This window comes from Eurytemora carolleeae, unplaced genomic scaffold (assembly GCF_000591075.1).
Source record: "Eurytemora carolleeae unplaced genomic scaffold, Eaff_2.0 scaffold234, whole genome shotgun sequence".
NCBI lineage: Eukaryota > Metazoa > Arthropoda > Copepoda > Calanoida > Temoridae > Eurytemora > Eurytemora carolleeae.
In genome coordinates, this window is record NW_019396124.1 from 222,082 (window position 1) to 241,966 (window position 19,885).

The 19,885-nt window shown below is 31.6% G+C and overlaps 1 protein-coding gene across 1 annotated transcript; it reads left to right on the top strand.

Annotated features, from left to right (window-relative positions):
- The first annotated feature begins 657 nt into the window (after positions 1-657).
- Positions 658-18,277, top strand: LOC111695648 (uncharacterized). The gene is made up of 13 exons (XM_023465038.1): positions 658-835; positions 3,412-3,480; positions 3,984-4,054; positions 4,736-4,875; positions 5,358-5,413; positions 8,155-8,273; positions 11,729-11,838; positions 13,325-13,453; positions 14,207-14,272; positions 15,919-16,104; positions 16,213-16,268; positions 16,396-16,463; positions 17,886-18,277. The coding sequence occupies exons 1-13, from the start codon at positions 781-783 to the stop codon at positions 17,952-17,954; spliced, it is 1,194 nt and encodes a 397-aa protein (XP_023320806.1). The 5' UTR covers positions 658-780; the 3' UTR covers positions 17,955-18,277.
- The last annotated feature ends 1,608 nt before the right edge of the window (positions 18,278-19,885 follow it).

Sequence of the window (19,885 nt, forward strand, 5' to 3'; positions counted from 1 at the left end):
GAAGTAAAACAATTTAACTGTTGGCTGAAAATTCAATTTTCACAATTTTTCTTTCTTTCTTTTATTCATTTTGAAACTTTAAGAAGGGCGACAAATTTTCTTAGACTTTTACAAGTCGAATATTATTATTCATTAATGTGTATTTTCCATTTCTGGTGGGAATTATGATATTATCCTTTGAAATCAAATTATAGCATTTATAGATGCACAAAAACTGTAAAATGTAGATATTTTAAACTCTTTAAAATCCAGGCAATACATATATATAAATACTAGTAGTAACAGAAGTAAGGAAAGGTTAATTCAAGAAATTGAGTCTTGGCCACAAATTCTTAATTTTCTAAATCTAATTTCTTTGTAACCCAATGTCACAGACTTTATAATATTTCAAACTAAGATTCGGTTACATCAAATTATCTTAGATGAAAAATTAAAAGTCTTCAACATCAGGTTGCAAAGAAATGGAGATTACAAATTTGAGTTTGTGGCAAAAACATATCTCCTCAGATTACATTTTACCGTGACGTAACAGCTGAGGAACTAGTTTTACAACCGTGACAAAGTAACCAATTTTTATTAATACGTCACAAAAGAATGTAACTAAACACTTTTCTATTCTTCTACTTCCATATTTCAACACAAAAACATTTTAATTTCTTTATTAATCTTTCAGAATAATAAATGGTTATTGGTATCGGGGAGAAGAATGAATAGAGTATTTTCTGTGATGTGGAAAATGGATTTCATGTTATTTAAAATGTGTTTAGATTGAAACGAAGAATGATTATTTTTCAATCTCTTCTGGTTGTCGTCTTTTGCGGTCGATTGGCAACAGGCAAGCATCCATTAAAAAATCGACGCACACATTTTAGTAAATAGCTGTTAATGACATTTGGTAGGGGACATGTACGGTGTACAGCCAAGCCCCGCAATACGCCCCTTCTACCCCCCCCCCCCTCCCCTGTAAGTTTCTTGGACATAATTTTTTCCTACATACCTTTTAAATACTTATCACTCTTTTTAATTTCGTTCACATTTTAAATATTTTCGCAACTTGATTCTTTATCTCTGTAATATCTTATAACGTTGGTTGTTTTGCTCTCACAAAAGCTTAAAAATTTTAACAAATTATCATACAAACATTATGTTAGAAAAGTCACGTGGTCTGGGTTATTTACAAAAGACGAGCTGCAGATCTCTAGAAATACTCGGTCTTGTGCAGGAAATGTATTTTAAAAAGAAAAAAAATATAGTAAAATAAGAACTGACATCTGTACAGTGGTTTTTTTTAGCGTCAACCTTTGTGACTTAAAGCGGCGTCACAAGTTCCAAAATACTTTTCACGACGTAAAATAACTATCTTTAAGTATGACACATGCCTAAATCCATCTCCAATAATTGATGATTCCTAATGAAAACGAATTGGCACTAAGTATGCACTTTAGATTTATCCAATTACTCTTCAAACAAATATGGAAATTACACTGATTAACACAGAATATGTTATATATCGATATTGGTAACTAACCTAGTTACCCTTTGGCAGACTTCATTTTCAAACAGTTCTTAAGATAATCTTAAACTTAAGCTATGAATTACACTGTATTATTAAATTTAAAACAATGTGCTGGCGCGCCTTTCTTATAAAAATTTCAAATCAAATCAAATCAAATATTTATTGCACGAAGATTAGAATTTATACAATATAAATATCACATAGAAAAGTATAATCCTCGTGAGGGAAAATTAATCTGGGGGGGCCAGGTTTTCATAATTTTCCCCATAGCTTAGTGACAGGGGGGGGGGGAACCTGGACGAAAGGACGAGTAGGTGGGGTGGCAGAAAATATAAATAAACATGATAATAGACAATATATTGCTTAGCTCTATCAAACCAATACAGTAACAAACATTACAAATATTTAATTTAGAATAATTAAAATGGATGAAATGTTTGAAGGAAGACATATCCCATTTTTAATACTGCAAAGAGATAATGTATATCAGAATATACATGACATTCAAGTTTTAAGTTTAGGTGAAGAAAGAGATGTACATACATGAAAGGTTGGAATTTTAAAATCTAATTATCTAGTGTTTAAACAACAAGGACACAATAGCCTTTCACAAGTGAACCCCTGTAATTTATCAATAAGAAAGGCTTTAGAGACAGATTTAAAAATATTCTTAGATTCAGACTGCTTAATTTCAACAGGAAAATTATTCCATGCGGAAGGAACAGATACAAAGGGGAATCTTCTAAGAAATTCAGAACAAAAATAGTATGTTAATGTCGACATATATTTCCGGACAAATTTTTTAATTTTGATGGTTCAAATTGCGAGTTTATTGGATACAAACAAACAGACAGACAAACATCAAAGTATATATTTAAAGATTTATATATATAAAGATTTTGACTAAGTTCTGATTTAATTTTAGTTGCATGTATTGAATGAACTTTGCCGATGCAATACAACTATTTGTACTTTTCAATCCTTTAATTTAAAATTTAAATTAAGTAAATTCAAACTTAACCTAAACGTGTGCACTTTTGGGGATTTTCTTCAACAAATTTTTTTTTTATTCCTATTTTATATACTCATATAATTCTGCTAAACAACCCCTAACTATGTTCTAGATTAACCCTATTCAGATTCCTATCCCCCCCCCCATTCCCAATCAGTAGACCTTGAAGGCAATTCTTCCCCCCTGTTTTTTTATACACATATTGTATATTAATCAGAACAGAAAAAGAATTAGGAAATAAAGTGTCCCGATACTTTATTTGATTTTAGAATTATAAAACTTTTTTTACTAAGCCCAAAAGAACTTAATCAGTTTCTTTCTAAAGAAGATTTTGTTAAAATTTCTATCTTGTTTTTTTGGACACTATTGTATTGAGATTGATCTTGTTATAGATTAACTATAGTCACAATATAAATAAATATGTTATAAGATTAACTACCAACATTGATATTAGAAAATACAAATATAATGAAAAAGGATTTGTTGTTTATATAAGTCTGTAGAGAAACATCACAACAAATTAACTTTAATAGAAAATAATTCACATAATAATACATCTCATAATTTTATTTTCATTTGTTAATTTTCAAAAAAAGAAACCTAAGAAACTTTCCTCAAATTCAAATTTTACACGCCCTATATCTTTGCAACCTGAAGAAGTAAAAGAATTATATTTTAAACTTAAGGTCTATCTGAACTTACAGTATAAAATCGAAGGTCTACGACGTCAGGGTGCAAAGATATAAAGTTTAGAAGATCAGAATTTATAACAATAACAAGCGTTTAGGTCTTTTACAGAAGTATTTTTTGTATTCTAAATCATCTTTCCATTCCGAGTTATTATGGGGACCACTAACGTTAAAATTATGGATGACATTGACAGGGTTGAGTCCTGTCCCAAGGAACTTTGTAGCCTCTGGTTGTGGATCTATTAACCTAGACTGCCCTCTAGGAATCTTACATTCAAACACAAAATCAAGAATAGAGTTATGTTGCATGCACTTTAGTGGAAGAGATTTGTTAATTTAAAATTTATATTAAATCTAAGACTTTTGTGATCTTCTACTGGTTGTAAGAATATTGGGATTAAAAACTAAATCTAAATGTAAGAATATTTGGATCTAAAATTGGTTGTAATGGTTTTAAAACTGGAATTAAATGTTAGAGCATTCCGATCTAAAGCTGGTTTTAAATGTAAGAATATTGGGATCTAAAGCCGGGTTTAAAACTGGTTTTAATGTAAGAATATTGGGATTCAAAACTGAATCTGAATGAAAGAATATCTGGATGTTAAACTGGCTATAAATGTAAGAATATTGGGATCTGAAACTGGTTGTAAGGGTGAGAATATTGGGTTTTTAAAACTGGAATTGAATGTAAGAATATTGGGATCTAAAACCAGGTTTAAAACTGGTTTTAATGTAAGACTGGTTTTGAATGTAAGAATATTGCAAGGTTCTCTGTTAGTAGTCCTACAGGCTTCCTTTACCCCTGGCAATCAATGCAGTTTAGGATCTCAGGCCCAGGTCATTTTTTCTATACATTTAGCTAATTTCAGTTAATTTTTGTGTATTTTTCAACTATTTACCTGTGGAAAATCATTTTATTTATTTTTTGGAAAATGTAATTAATTTAAGTAACTATTTACCTGTCAGTATATTGTTTAATAAATAACAGTAAACACTAGAACCTTCAGATGAGAAGAAATTACTATTTTCTAGAATATATAAAATCAATAGCAAAGAGTTTATCCACTTTCGGACATGACTTATAAACATGAAAAAAATGTATTATAAGTTAAAAGTTCTATGGCAATTCTACGCTTCTTAAAGTCTGCCAAAAGTTTGTTATTTCAATTTTAAGAAAGTTTAGAACAACAATGTTTGTTAATTAAATAGTTGTTTCTTCAATTTTGTAATTAATGTTTATTCACTATTCATTTTCCAATAAAAAACTTGTCATTACTTATCCTGAGTGGTGCTCAAATAGGTTTTATGAAATTGACAGTTTCTAATCAAAGGTTAAATAGGAGTGAGATGAAGTAGTTAAACGAGCCCATAGTGTTTGAACTACGTCTGCGTAGTTTACCTACTACTTGCTTTCCTTAAACCTGGTCCCAGGTTGCAAAGATATAAGGAATTTTAAAAATAATATATTAAGGCGAGTAATCAGATCCTTTGGGTCTATTTGACTTATTAATTGTTTAGTTGGAGGATAACTGGTATATCTGGGGTAGTGTTGTATCCCGTTGTAACGGATATAGAGATGGTTCCTGTTCATACAACCTGGCTTTAGAGCTACCGGAATCAAGGCTCTGGGGAGACGGAAGAATCGATGTAAAATTCAGGTTTTAAATAACATAATGTACTTTTAATGATAATACAATTTCACATAAAAATATGTAAATTCCTTCCTTGTCTTTGCTGCACAAATCCGCAAGTGTCTAAACTAAAAAAAATAAAGGTTTAAAGGTTACCGCCTCACTTTAATCACGGCGACAATTCCTTTATTTTGTATTTTTAATGTCCTAAGGCCGAATTAAAAAAATTTGAGCGGCGGTTTAAATTTAAGCCGCGGTTTAAATATGGTTGGTTCCACTTAAAATTGTATCAAATGTTTCAAGATTTAGGCCGGCGCTTAATTAAAACCGGGTTTTGGCGGATTTAAACCGCGACTCAAATTCTTTAAATTCCATCTCAGAAATTATATTTTTCAACGGAACCGTTAAATCTTTTTCAAAAAAAAATGACAGAGAACTTGTCGGCAACTTAAATATTTTTAGTTAAAATTGTTTTTTTTTGGAAAATGAATTTTTGAAATAATATTAAGATGTGAAACCAAGATTGCATCCTTCTGTGGAGGTAAACTGGACGTCAGCAAACCAGGTATAAAAATATTGCTAAATATATATATTATATTTATCATTTATATTTGTCTAAAGCAAAATTACATTAAACAATATAAAAGTTTACAAACTAATACTCTTTTCTCTGGATATCGCATTTTATAATTGACAGGGTTTGCCAAAAAACAGGTGCAATACAAGACTTTTAGCATGAGTATAGTTTAGCTATTCAGAGGTGGTTTTCAGGTATGGAGTTTCTTGGTCCCAGTCTAGTGTATTGCTAAATATTAGTTAATATGACATTTAATTGTAGATTTTTTTAATATGACATTTAATTGTAGATTTTTTTTGTAAAAACTATTTTTAAAATTCACCCCTGTTTTATCTATTTCTTCCATGTTATTTTGATTGGTGTGAATGTTCTTGATCCTTTGCACTGTGTATTCCCAGTGCTACCAAACAAACCATAGTAAATAATCTATTTTCTAAACAGGTAACATTTTAAAATGGACTAAAACCTTTATGCAAAAGGAAACAAATTGTATTTTTAAACTTATAGGATAAGATCTGACATGGTTTTAATCAAAACTCTTCTTATTGAAAAACAAAAATGTTTAGAATCTCTGATAAGAAGCTGCAGATAAATTTTCTTTTCCATGATTTAAATATTTATTTCTTTAAAGCAATTTAAGTTTCTGTATGTTGCAAACATACAGGGTTGCGTTCTTTTTACATAATTAACAATTGTGTATTTTCTTTTCTGATACTTGTTTGTAAAATGATAATATAGAGGAGCTACGAGGTCACAAAGTCCTACCAATACTTCTTTTCAGCTGTAGTGCAATTGTGTCTGTCTTTGCCAAACCACTTGGTATACCGACGAATAACTGAATTGTTTAAAATCCATCCTTTATAACGATATTTTAAACAGTTTTAGGTTGCAATTTAATGTCGTAGACCTTATTTCAAGCAATGAATTCTGTAAGACCAAATAATCTAAGTTAGAAATATAAAACTTTACACCATAAGGTTGCAACGATCTAGGATTAGATAAGTTGAGTTTGTGGAAAAAAACATGCCATTTGTATTCTGTTATTCCTGAAAATGGAAGTTTAAAAAAGCATAATTCAAATCTTTAATTTTCAATTTTTTATTTTAATACCTTCAAACTTTGATCAAACTTAACAGAAAATCCTGGAAAAAGTTTGAAAAGAAAGTATTGGCAATTAGTTCTAAAAATAAGATTGAATAGTTAGCTTATACTGATTAAAAGATACACGTCTTGTTCTCATAATTCTAAAGTTCTAATCAATTTTTATTCATTATTTTGGACTAAATTTCAACAAGTTGTAAAAGGATTGGATTAAACGAGAGAGGTGTGGGTGTAATATGAACATTGCTGTGAGTAATGTTCTAATATTCTATTATGAAGAATAAGCGCAGATATATTACAAACACCATTGACGCCCCTTGTTCCCCCATGATTTTGATAGGAGCATGTAAAAAGAGCATTTTTAACCAAGTGTAATTTGTTAGAGCTTACATGAGATGAAGAAAGACATTGTTCGGTCCGGGTTCAACAATTTTTTTAACATATTGTTTTTTTTCGAGCCCCTGTTGAAAATTAAGTATTTAAGGTATAAAGGACGGATAAATCACAAATTAAAACCGGACATCCAGTTTTCTCCCAAGACCAACTTTGTTGAAAAAGAAAGGAAATTTTAAAAGTGGTTCTTCGGGCTCTAGCATTATGAGGTTTGCATTTTTTATCTTCTTGTTTAAGTCTAGGTGCAATACATTATTAATGCAAAATACAGTATAAAGTACACACTTACTGTTTCGCTACTTAGCGATTTCCCTAAAGACCTAATATATGTACCGTGTGGTATTTCTCAGGATTGGATCGTAAGACTCCCTTCTCTCAACGCTCTTCATAATAAAAAGGAAGATAGTAAGGTTCCGAACGTTTATTTCTCTGAGCCTTCAATCTAAACAAGTTTAATAAACCCACAGAAAAAGCTTTGAGTGAAAATCATACAAATATAACAAATAATCCACTCAGGCATTAAAAAACTGTGGCTAGGAACCAATAAACGAATACATAATCATCAATCATACTAGAATCAACCAATAAACATAGATATATATAAAATAATTACCACGGTGATCCCAGAATTCTGAACACGGAAAATACTTGCAAAACGAATAAACATATACTGAATATAAATATAACTACTACTCCGCTAGAAATCTTGCGTCTGCGCAGTCGGACTGTAAACAGTTCCTAAACTAGTTTTTTCACAATACATTCCGTACAGATCTTCAGGAGAAACTCAGAAATACGCAGGGGCGACAAACAGACTTTCTTCACGCAGCATGGCTCGCGTAACACTTACACTTAAAGGATTACGATGTTGTATTTGCAAAGCTCAGGATTAGAGAGAATATATTTTTAAGTTAAAAATTTTACTCAATAGCACTTTAAAATAGCCTTTTTCGCATCGTCATGTGCACAAATGAGTTCTCGTAAAGAATGATTGTGGATAACATAGCAGGGGCTTCGCGCCCCTCTTTCTAGAAATAAACTAAGCCTCTAAATTCTAATTTCACCATATCGGGAACAGACTTAAGGGATATAAATAAGTGCTTAAGCAACATAACATAAGGAGGAGCATTAGAAGGTGGCTTGAACGAGAAAAAAATGAAAAGAAGAATTGTTGTGGTTCATTAACTAATTCGTTCTATTAATTAAATTTAGGCACAGAAAATTTTCATTTTTAGGATACATCTCCAGCCCTGGATACCCCAGATACTACCTGGGGGGTCGGGAGTGTGTTTGGAATCTTCATGCACCGCTCGGCCAAACTGTTCAGATCCATATATTGGATCTATCTATCCAGGTATATTATCTATATATATAAATGTATATTCAGATCCATATACTGGATCTATCTATCCAGGTATATTATCTATATATATAAATGTATATTCAGATCCATATACTGGATCTATCTATCCAGGTATATTATCTATATATATAAATGTATATTCAGATCCATTTACTGGATGTATCTATCCAGGTTAAGGTTATATAACTATATATAAAGTTGTAATCTATGTTTGTCTGTGTGTTTGTTTGTCCGATCATAACTCGGGAACCTCTTGACTGATTTGGCTCAAATTTATTTGGGAACTCGGGAGAGCCACAGGAATGTTCTTAGCTTGAATTTTAGAATCTGGGTTGAGTAGGTCGACTTTAATAGCGAAAATTTTGGTTTGCCGGTAAAATCGTTTAGTGCGGGTTAAAGGCGAAAGTAACTATTAGCAACCTTCGCAGTGCTGGGTTCCCAAGCTAGTACATATATATATATATGTATTATGTATACTTCAGATCCATATACTGGATCAATTTATCCAGGTATGGGTTTTATATATATCTATATATAAAGTTGTGATCTCTGTTTGTCTGTCTGTTTGTTTGTCCGATCGTAACTCGGGAACCTCTTGACCGATTTGGCTCAAATTTTGATTGGGGAACTCGGGAGAGCCACGGAAATTTTCTTAGCTTTGATTTGAGATTCTAAATTGAGTGGGTCGACTTTAATAGTGAAAATTTAGTTTCCCGGTAAAATCGTTTAAGTGCGGGTAAACGGCAAGAGTAACTTTTACTAACCTTCGCAGTGCTGGGTTCCCATGCATATTCAGATACATATACTGGATCAATTTATCTCCTACGTTCTAAATGTTATTTATAAAGGCTCTTATTTGTTTAAACGGAAAAACATGTTTTGAAGCAATGCATTATTACCTAAGAACACAGATTTTACAGACAGGGCAAAATATTGGATTCTTAGTCCTAGAACTTTTCAATATTTCAACTTTAAAGTATCTTCATTCTTCATTTATACTCCGTAACTCTAGATATTAGGCACAAAGGGGTTTTCATTCACAAAAATCATCTCTAACCTGTCTTGCTCTATCTGTCATACAAGAAAAGTTGACATAACAAACTTTCCTCCAAAAAAGAATAAAGAACAACCGACTTGTTTAGATCATCTGTTTTTCTTCCTTGTGCTAGGAAAAATAACATGTAAATGTTCTTAAACAAAACATTATACCAGGGTTGCGATTTTTTTTTAATAGTTTTCATGCGTTGGATAATTTACACAATTATTTCGATTGGATAAATAGTATAGTCTACCTCTGTGAAGATGATATTGGGATAGTTTCTAAACCCGCATAAATACTATATTAATTGTCAAATGCTAAGAGGGGAATAGGGCGGATACAAGAATTTACAAGGGCTAAGCTAAAATTGTGTTTTTATTTTCCTACTTACCCCTAACAACTTCTTGCTCACATAAATAGAATACATTTAACGATTTGGATTTTGGAATTTCAGAAAAATTTTTCGGGCATCGCGCGAAATATTTCCCTCTTCCGGGGGATAAAAAAAAAATAAATAAATAAAAATAAAATAAATAAAAAAATGTCTAGTTGCGTTCCTGATTTTAGTTTATAATAGCTAACACATAATGGCATTGCAATATGATTAAATTAAATTTTTTTGGAATCGGCTTTTTCTCCGGCCACGATTGTTTTTAAAAAATAAGACTAATACCAATTAATAGCTAATAGGCTGTTTAGTTCACCATGAAATTACCAAATAAGTGAACGGTCCCTTTAAGATAAAATAAGTGTGATGTCCACCCCCCCCCACACTGAGTTGTTTACATTGTTGTAAGATGGCGACCAAAGCAATAAAAATGGTGATTAAGCAATGAAGCAGTGAGATAATTGAAACTTCTACTGGAAAGTTTAAAGATATATTATCCCTTTATTACCAGTAAAAATGTCAATAAACTTGTCTATATATACATAATTCTAGAATTAAGTAATATCTCGCTCTACATACCAAATCCACTCCAGGGTGCCCTACATCATATTGGATTAAAGAATTAGTATTCCATGGATGACGCGATTAACAAGTTTAATAAATATCGAATTAGATATTGAGTTACTATTCAGTAATTGAAAAAATTATCTATTCAATATTTTTTTCATAAACAAATTGTTTCAGTATTGAATTATCATAGATTTAGATAGATATTTTCAAAAAGCTTGGTCATTGTCATCCATGGAGTTTGAGCTCTTTATGAATTCCAATGGCCAAATTCAAAAAATTTGCGTTTTAAATTTGAGACGCAACTCAAACACGGTTGGTTTCACTTAGTATTGTTTTTAAGTGTTTCGAGATTTGAGCCGGCGCTCAATTGGAACCAGTTTTTGGCGGTTCAGCGACGCGATTTAAATTCTTTAAATTCGCACGCACAACCGGTGTACATTTGAATTTCCGAGCTTTTTACTCTTTTTTAATATATTTAATTCAATTATATATTATTTTTCTGTACTGAAGGATGCTTCGATCATAAAATGCAAGGAAATCATGTTTATTACCTCAAGAAGAACAAACTGTTATGAATTTAAAGATTTAAGAAAAAAATCCTAAATCCTGTTTGTCTTACTCGGCTTTTAGGGCACTTCGCGCCCATCTTCTATTTCAATTGTGAACAAAATCAAAAAAAAATTTCGCGGATTTAAAAAAAAAAGTTTGTGGATTTTCAAAATTTAATGAAAATCTAATTTTGTTGGAGGCAAATTTTTAAAATTTTGATCTATATATCCCAGTTGAGCCCTGAAATCTGAAGAAAACTAATAAATATTATTTTAACAACCCCTTTACAGTTTACAATATGTTAATTAATCTAAAGTTTGCAAAGCTATGCATTTAAGACAATACTTATATACAAAGTGCAGAGTCCAAAACTAATGAATTGTAAAATTTTTAAAAAAAAATTTTAATTTCTTTAAACCTTTTGGCTGTATTAATTATAATCATAATTATATTATAATATAATAGGGCCCGGCGTTGCCCGTGGAAAAAATTCAATTTTTTAGCTTATAACACCCCAAGGCCACCCATGAGTGTCCACAAAAAATGTCAGCCCAATCGGTCCAGCCGTTTGGCCGGCTATGGTCGTATATATATATACATATATATATATATATAGACGACCATCTTGTTTTATTAAATAGATTAAGACAAAGATTAATCTTTGTGCTTCTTGTGCTTGCTAAAACGAATTAGACATTGTACCGCGCTTACTGTTTTATGGGCTTATATACAATCTATATTAAATGATTTTTTATTCTATGATAAATATTAGTTGTTTGATACTTTCTATGGAATTGACAAAAAGTGATGGAATAGCGTGTTACTCTGATTTTTTAAAAGTATTTATATATTTATAAAAATAAAGTACCTAAGAAGTAATATAACAATGTTGTACTCCAGGGTTCAGATTGTATAAGTCTGATAGAAAATGGAGAGACTCGAATGGAACACTGTGGCGATCTTTCCAATACAATCTCATTCTCGTCAAGATCAAACCAACTGGAACTTAGGTTAATTATATCTCTCATTTACATCATCTTGTGATTTTTTGTTTACTCCAATTTTTTAATGTTTTTGTTACATTTTAGATCGTGCAGATTTCAAAGGTCCAAGACATATGTCAGGTTTAGAAAGATAAAGATTAGAAAATTTAATTTTATGGCGAGTTTTCAGTTAAGAGTCTTTAATCAGTTAAGAGTTACAACTTAATATTACTAGAAGGAGATGCTTAATTTGATGTACTATACCGATTTGCCGTTATGTATAGTATTTTTTTTTAAATGAATAACTTGCACTAGCTCACTAAAAATCGGTACGGTACTTCAAATGAACGGGAATATCCAGTAGTTAGTAAACAAAGTTTAAGAAAAAGATATAGGGAGAATCGTTTTTTAATTGAGAATTGTTTCTTAATTGAGAATTCTAGTTAAATCAGACAATTTTGTTTAAACTACTCTTTAGTCTTCAATGCGTAAGAGGAATAAGAAGAAATACTATTGAAGTATCTTATGTTACTTTTCTGTCTGATGAACCCTGTAGATACTCTCAACTTATAGTCATACTTAAATCATTTATTCTTTCTTATAATAAAAATATCAAAAATACGTTTGCTCATTACTTTGTGTTTATTGTTAATCCTCTGATGCTATAGGACTGGGCGTTTATTCTTTATTCAGTCCGTAGATTGAGCATTAACGGTTAATTTAATCAACACAACGAATTTGCCTATCTAGTGAATGCGCTTTTTAACGAACATTTTCGTGCTGTGAAATTTGATATGTTAAACTTTTATTAATTAATCTAACATAATTTCTAGTTTGAAATATCTAAGATCTACGACAAGAAAATCTGAATTTGTGGTAAAGATTCGATTACTTTCCGTTCTTTAAAGAAACGTATTCCAGCTCTACTCTTGTTCCTTGACCTGCTAAATTTGTATTGGTGTTTCTTGCCTCAAAAAAAAATTGGGGTCATCAAGTTGAGGTGTGCGCAGAGATCTATCTTTAGTTAGTTATATAAGTATACTAACATAGCTTTCATAGCTAGGTTAACTGTCTTACTTCTCTTTATAAGACTAAGCATCTGTTAATGTTTGATAACTGATTTTATATATCTTTACTACGCAATTGCAACTGTGTCAGTACATAGGTATAAAATTTCCTTTTATATTCCTTTTATAAGAACTAAAACATGTCATCTATTTTCGTGAACATACTGCATATTTTCTTTCTCTCCACGCAGATTCTTTGTTCAAAGAATAATGTCCTGATTTTTTAATCTCAAAATATTTCACATCTACTTAGTAGCCAACTTTGTTACTTATGTATGATACAATCTCAAAATATTTCACATCTACTTAGTAGCCAACTTTGTTACTTATGTATGATACAATCTCAAAATATTTCACATCTACTTAGTAGCAACGCACACACCTCAACTCGATGACCCCATTTTTTTTAAATTTTGGGTCAAGAAACATCTAAAGGTTATATTTAGGATGAGTACAGTCAACGGAAAACTGTTCCCTCGGCGTGGTTTGCTATTAAACTATAAATCTGCAGGATGTTCCACTCCACCCCCTCTACACAGGGCTAATATTATTCTTCAGAACTCTACACATACAGTGTAGGTTTTTTAAACACGAGCTCAAGTGTACGGCGTTGTCTGTGTAGTTAAAAAACACTTTGAAAAAAATGTAAGAATTTTGAAAAAAAAATTGTTTAGCCTATTTTATCCCCCGGGTAGCCATGGATTTCATAAAAAAAAAGTCGAATTGGGTCCTGGCGATTGGTCAGCTATAGCTAACTTAAGAGGTTTGATCAATAAGTTTCGCTAAAAAATTAAGGGTTACTTGTCTCAGCCGTGATTTTTTTAAGTTAATTATATTTATATTTATAATTAAAACTTGATTATGCAAAAACTCAAAAATTAACAAAGGAACTGATGACTCATCTCAAACTTTAAACTCTTTTTTCTTCAAATAAATTTTTAATTACTTTTCTGAAATATCAAGGGTCGGTGACATCAGGTTTCAAAGATATAAGGACTATAACTATTAGAGAACACCGAGAGTATTTAGTTCCATTTATAAATAGTTGATTTTATATTTCCAAAATATACATATACAGGGTTACCCGCGAAGGATGAAACTCATTTTATATGACGATCCCAGTTTTAATTAAGTCTTTTGCCTAGAGAGTTGTTTTTAAATTATTTGGCAAAGAAAGAAAGTTTATAGTTGAAAATATAAGAAAACAGAAATCATAAAGTCCGTACAGTCGTCTCTGAAGACTCATCCTTTTGTGGATATCCTTGTATATTGACGATTGATGTTGTAAAATATTTAAATGGAATTTGAAATGACCGTAGCTAATTTAGGTACCATTGTGAGGATGGAAGTTTGTTTAAATCTAATATATCTGCTTACAAGATCGTTGAATGCAGGTAATTCTTATTCTTACAATAATTATCAACAAGAGCTGGGAACTTTAAACGGAAGAAATGAGTTATAAAAACATTATCTAGGCATAATGATTAATTTCGGAGAAAATCTAAATTTGATAAACTTCTATTAATGTCGGTATACATCCGTTTTCAAAAATGGTTCCGTGATTCCATCCCCAACCTGTCACTTTGTGAACATATTTTTCAAATTAGAATTCAGTAAACTACAGAACCGAAAGTGTCAGGGGAGCACTCTAGAGACATTTAATTTCATTTCATTTAATCCAATTGATCTTTGTACAGTGTATGGTGTAAATATGTTTACTTCCTCTTACTATTTCCACCTCTTAAAGGGACTGTTAAAGTAATTTCAAGTGACCTTCCAAGGAGTTTCCTTACAACCACATATCTTAGTAAAAGCAATAATATGAAAATATTCTTGTTTTTTTATCATAAATATGAGATACACTTGTCAATTTTGTTTCTGTAGCATAAATCCGCAATTGTCACTAAGAAAGAAGAATTATAAATTAAGATTATCAATTTATTTATAGAAAAAACCATTATAACCATTTTTCTCAGACAGCATTTTTTCGAAGAAAACAAAGTTCAACCTCAGATGTGATATTTTGTGTTGAATACTCAATATCATGTTCGCTTGATCTCGATATTCACTGGGGGCACTTTTAATTTGAGACCGGAAGTTTTTTGTTTGTACTGTAGACCGAAAGTTATTTAGTGTAGACTGTAAACCAGAAGTTTGTTTAGTTCAGACGGGAAGTTTGCTGAGTGTAGACTGTAGACCGGAAGTTTGATTAATGAAGACTTTAGACCAGAAGTTTTCTGAGAGTAGACTGTAGACTGGAATTTTGCTAAGTGTAGACTGTAGACCGGAAGTTTTCTGAGTTTAGACTGTAGACTGGAAGTTTGTTGAGCGTAGACTGTAGACCTAAAGTTTGATTAGTGTGGACTTTAGACAGGAAGTTTGCTGACAGTGGAATGTAGACTGGATGTTTGTTCAGTGTATTCTGTAGACCGGAAGTTTGCTGACAGTAGAATGTAGACAGGATGTTTGTTCAGTGTATTCTGTAGACCGGAAGTTTGCTGACAGTAGAATGTAGACTGGATGTTTGTTCAGTGTATTCTGTAGTCTGGAAGTGTGCTGACAGTAGAATGTAGACAGGATGTTTGTTCAGTGTATTCTGTAGACCGGAAGTGTGCTGACAGTATAATGTGATGACAGGATGTTTGTTCAGTGTATTCTGTAGTCTGGAAGTTTGCTGACAGTAGAATGTAGACTGGATGTTTGTTCAGTGTATTCTGTAGACCGGAAGTTTGCTGACAGGAGAATGTAGACTGGATGTTTGTTCAGTGGATTCTGTAGACTGGATGTTTGTTCAGTGGAATGTAGACTGGATGTTCGTTCAGTGTATTCTGTAGACCGGAAGTTTGAGTTGAATTGAATAATGTTTCGTAAACCACTAATCTGATGGTTGATGAACTGATGAGAAGAAGTAATTTAACTTTGTTTACATTCCATTACAATATTCATTTAGGTTTAAATAGGAATGACCCCAGAAGGGGAGTAGAAGGGGTAGACACCAACAAAACTTTTTAGAAATATTAAATAAAACACGCTTTTTCAGAGGAAGTGTTTGGAACAGTGAACCTGACAGCTGTACACCAATACATCAGCTTGTACAAGGGGCATTTAATGTACAGGGGGTACAGAGTGTACAGAGTGTACCAAGTGTACAAAGTGTACATAAACTTCTCAGAAACCAAACTTTGTTACAAGCATTACAATACGCTGGGAGTTCTTCTCACAGAGGGTAAATACATTTCTGATTGTAATTTTATTATATCATTGATATGATTTTATCATTATTTTCATTATATTATTATTATTATTATTATTATTATTATTATTATCATTATAGAGTTGAGAAGATGAGCCTAGAGGTTGGAACTACAATTGTACTTGGTTTACTTCTTGGTAATTTTAACCTCTAAATCTATTTTAGAATCTTGGCAGGACCACATTTGCTTTCTTGTATTTTTTTCAAATGCCCCATTCTTCTCCAATTTTTGTACCGAATTGATAGGTATTTTCATTATCTTAGTATTCTCCCTGGTGGTTGGTATTCTACTGTACTGTATGTTTAAGGAGGCAGAACAGTCATACTTACAGGTATGTACTATGTACATTGTACTCTCTACAAGACTGTACAGATAGTTATGTACTCTACAGCTAGCTATGTATACTCTACGAGCCTACAGCTAGCTATGTTCACTATATACAGCTAGCTTGATACACTCAAGATGTAACTAGTTATGTACACTTTACGGCTAGCTATGTACACTATACGGCTAGCTATGTAAATATACAGCTCGCTAGGTTCATTATACAGCTAGCTATGTACACTATGCAGCTATAGCTATGTTCACTATACAGTTAGCTATGTACACTTTACAGCTAGCTTTGTTCATTATACAACTAGCTATGTACACTATGCAGCTATAGCTATGTTCACCTTACAGTTAGCTATGTTCATTATACAGCTAGCTATGTACACTATACAGGCTACATCAGCTATATACACTATACTGTTAGCTATATACACTATACAGCTTGCTGTATACACTATACAGCTAGCTTTATACACTATATATAAAGCTATCTATGTTAATCATACAGCTATCTATGTAAATATGCAGCTATAGCTATGTTCATTATACAGCTAGCTATGTTAATTATACAGCTAGCTATGTACACTATACAGCTAGCTATGTACAGTTCGCTATAAAGTTATAGCTATGTTCATTATACAGCTAGCTATGTACAGTACGCTATAACGCTATAGCTATGTTCATTATACAGCTAGCTATGTACAGTACGCTATAACGCTATAGCTATGTTCATTATACAGCTATAGCTATGTTCATTATACAGCTAGCTATGTACAGTACGCTATAACGCTATAGCTATGTTCATTATACAGCTATAGCTATGTTCATTATTCAGCTAGCTATGTGCACTATACAGCTAGCTATGTTAATTTTACAGCTAGCTATGTACACTAAACATCTAGCTATCTGCACTATACAGCTAGCCATGCACACTGCACAGTGTACACTATACAGCTATAGCTATTTTTATTATACAGTTAGCCACGTACAGTAAGCTATGCAGCGAGCGTATGTATATATACGCTCGCTGTATAGTGTACTGTACATGGCTATTAATGTACCGGGGAATCTGGCGGGTCTGCGACTACGAAATATGAAAGAAAAAAACCATTTATAATCCCTATATCTTTGCAATCTGATGTAGTAAACCTTTAACATTTAAAACTTATGCTATTTAATTCAATTCAATTCAATTTGTGGGGATCAGAATATTAGAGCTTGGAGCAAATACTGAATATCTTTACCTTATTCCTGCTGGGGGTGGGGGGGGCGTCAATTCCCCCCGCTCTAATATTTTTCTTTGGTCAAAAATCAAAGTTTTATTGAAATATGTAAAATATGTTGGAATTGCATTTCTCATATAAAAAATGCGGGTAACAAATTTTCAAGATAAAATAAATATACAATTTCTTGAAATTTTCAGGATGATCAAATCCATCTTAAAGAATCCTTGTCTAAAGAAGTGATCGAAGATCAAGTGGAGAGGTACTAGAGGATCAAGATCAACCAGAGAGATATATGGAGATCAAGATGAAAATGCACGACAAAAATTCTTGAAAAATTTTCAATTTTGCTTTTTTTATTTTCTGAAAAAAAGTTCATCAAATTTTTTTAAATATTTTGAAGATTTTTTTTTTTGCAAACATCTGCTGCATGTTGATTCTATCCCGTTCCTCGTGTTACTGGCTTTCTAAAGATCTACATATGTCCTAACCTCTGATAAAATCTATAAGTTAGTATTCATGGGTGAAGTAAGAAGAACTGTTTTAATTGTTAAAAAGAATTTGTCTTTTTGAATAAAAGCTGATTATGTGTTGTTCTGTATAATTAGAAAAAGAGGAATACAAGACAAAAATTTAATATTTTTCAGATTAATTTTTGAAAGAATTTGGTGTAACAAAGTAATTTCAATAAATATATTTATAATATATTTTGTTTTAATTAATGTGATATAATATCTATTTGATAATTTACTTTTATATTATTTCCACCTAACGGCAACCCTTTTTAATTCTAATAATGTAATCTTTAAATTTTTAAATCTTTTTGTTTTCTTTACAAGGTAAAAATTGATCCTTAGGCCCCCTTTTCGATGTTCTTTGGAGAAATAAGAAAGATATAAAATTGTCCATTAAGATTTTGTAGTTTATTTGATGGTTTTGTTATTGAATATATTTCCGATTAAATTGATCGAAAAATAACATTAAATCTTCTCTGTGAATCCAAAAAAGTTGGAAAAGAAATTTTATAATGTATAAGCGAGATAGAAATCGTACAAATAAACCAAGATTGGTATAAAAACGGCAATTGGACGATAATACGCAGTTTGGATGCCGACATGTTTTATAATAATTGAAAAATCGAATTTCAACGATGATCTATATTTTTTAAATTGTTAATTTCTAAATGGTTTTTGATTTTTGTTTTCAAATTTATTTTCTTTAATGAATATTGGTCCTAATTTTCTAGTGCATAATTATTTGATGTGTAAAATAGATTTTACCTAAAATAGTTTCACCCTCGCGCACAACAGGTGTACATTTGAATGTCCGAGTCAACCTTTGCGGTCCTATAGTTTGGTCTGTACTGCCAATTTACAATTACTAAAGCGGCAGACCTATGTGAATTGCGGGTTTTCTACTAAAGAATTCTATGAACAATTTCATAATGTCACAATGAACATTTCATATTTATCGATAATACATATAGTTTTTGTTTTGTTTCATCTAAAGGGTGTACATAAAAAAAGGTTCCCACTTACATTTTGAATTCTAGACATCTCAATATTGGCAATAAAAACTTGTGAATTCATATTTACCTAAAATTTGTAAAAATAAAACTAGTCAATGCAAAAAATCGGATTTGAAAATGATTTAGTAGTTGTCTGCGAGCGAGTGCGAGCTGCCAGCTAGCTGTACAGTGGACATACATAGACTCTCAACCTTTCTTACTCTATAGAAGTTCTTATTTGCGTCCATCTCCTTCTTCTCTTTAATAACGTGTTTCTTGAGGGTTAGCAGGGCAGGGATTATACTGCTATCTTTATCTAGTTTTTTATTTTGACATCAGCTATTCAAGATGCTTCATTTTGAGGTTTCAGTCACTACAGTACAAGGACAGCTGATCCATGCATTTAAAGATACTTAGCAGAGCTTATTACATTATTTTCACTGAGAACATCTGAAAGCGTTTATGCTTCGTTTTATGATGAGGATTTTTGCCATGCTTCCTTTAAAATGAGTGTTCGCGAAAAATGAAAGGGGGTATAGGCTTAATGCGATAAAAAAGCGCTTTTGATCGCTACCAATCTTACTTCTATTTGTTGCGTCTATAAGGAGAAAATTGTTAAAAACGAATTACACCGAAGAACGCAGCGTCCATACAAATTCGGAAAGATGCAACATTCAACTCGGATCGTAAACA

Excerpts from the sequence above, each read along its gene's own strand:
- LOC111695648 (XM_023465038.1), top strand. The coding sequence starts at position 781 with ATGATTATTTTTCAATCTCTTCTGGTTGTCGTCTTTTGCGGTCGATTG. Across the intron at positions 13,454-14,206 it reads CAGAACTCTACACATACAGT|GTACCATTGTGAGGATGGAA; the intron begins GTAGGTTTTTTA and ends TAGCTAATTTAG. Across the intron at positions 16,464-17,885 it reads CAGAACAGTCATACTTACAG|GATGATCAAATCCATCTTAA; the intron begins GTATGTACTATG and ends TGAAATTTTCAG.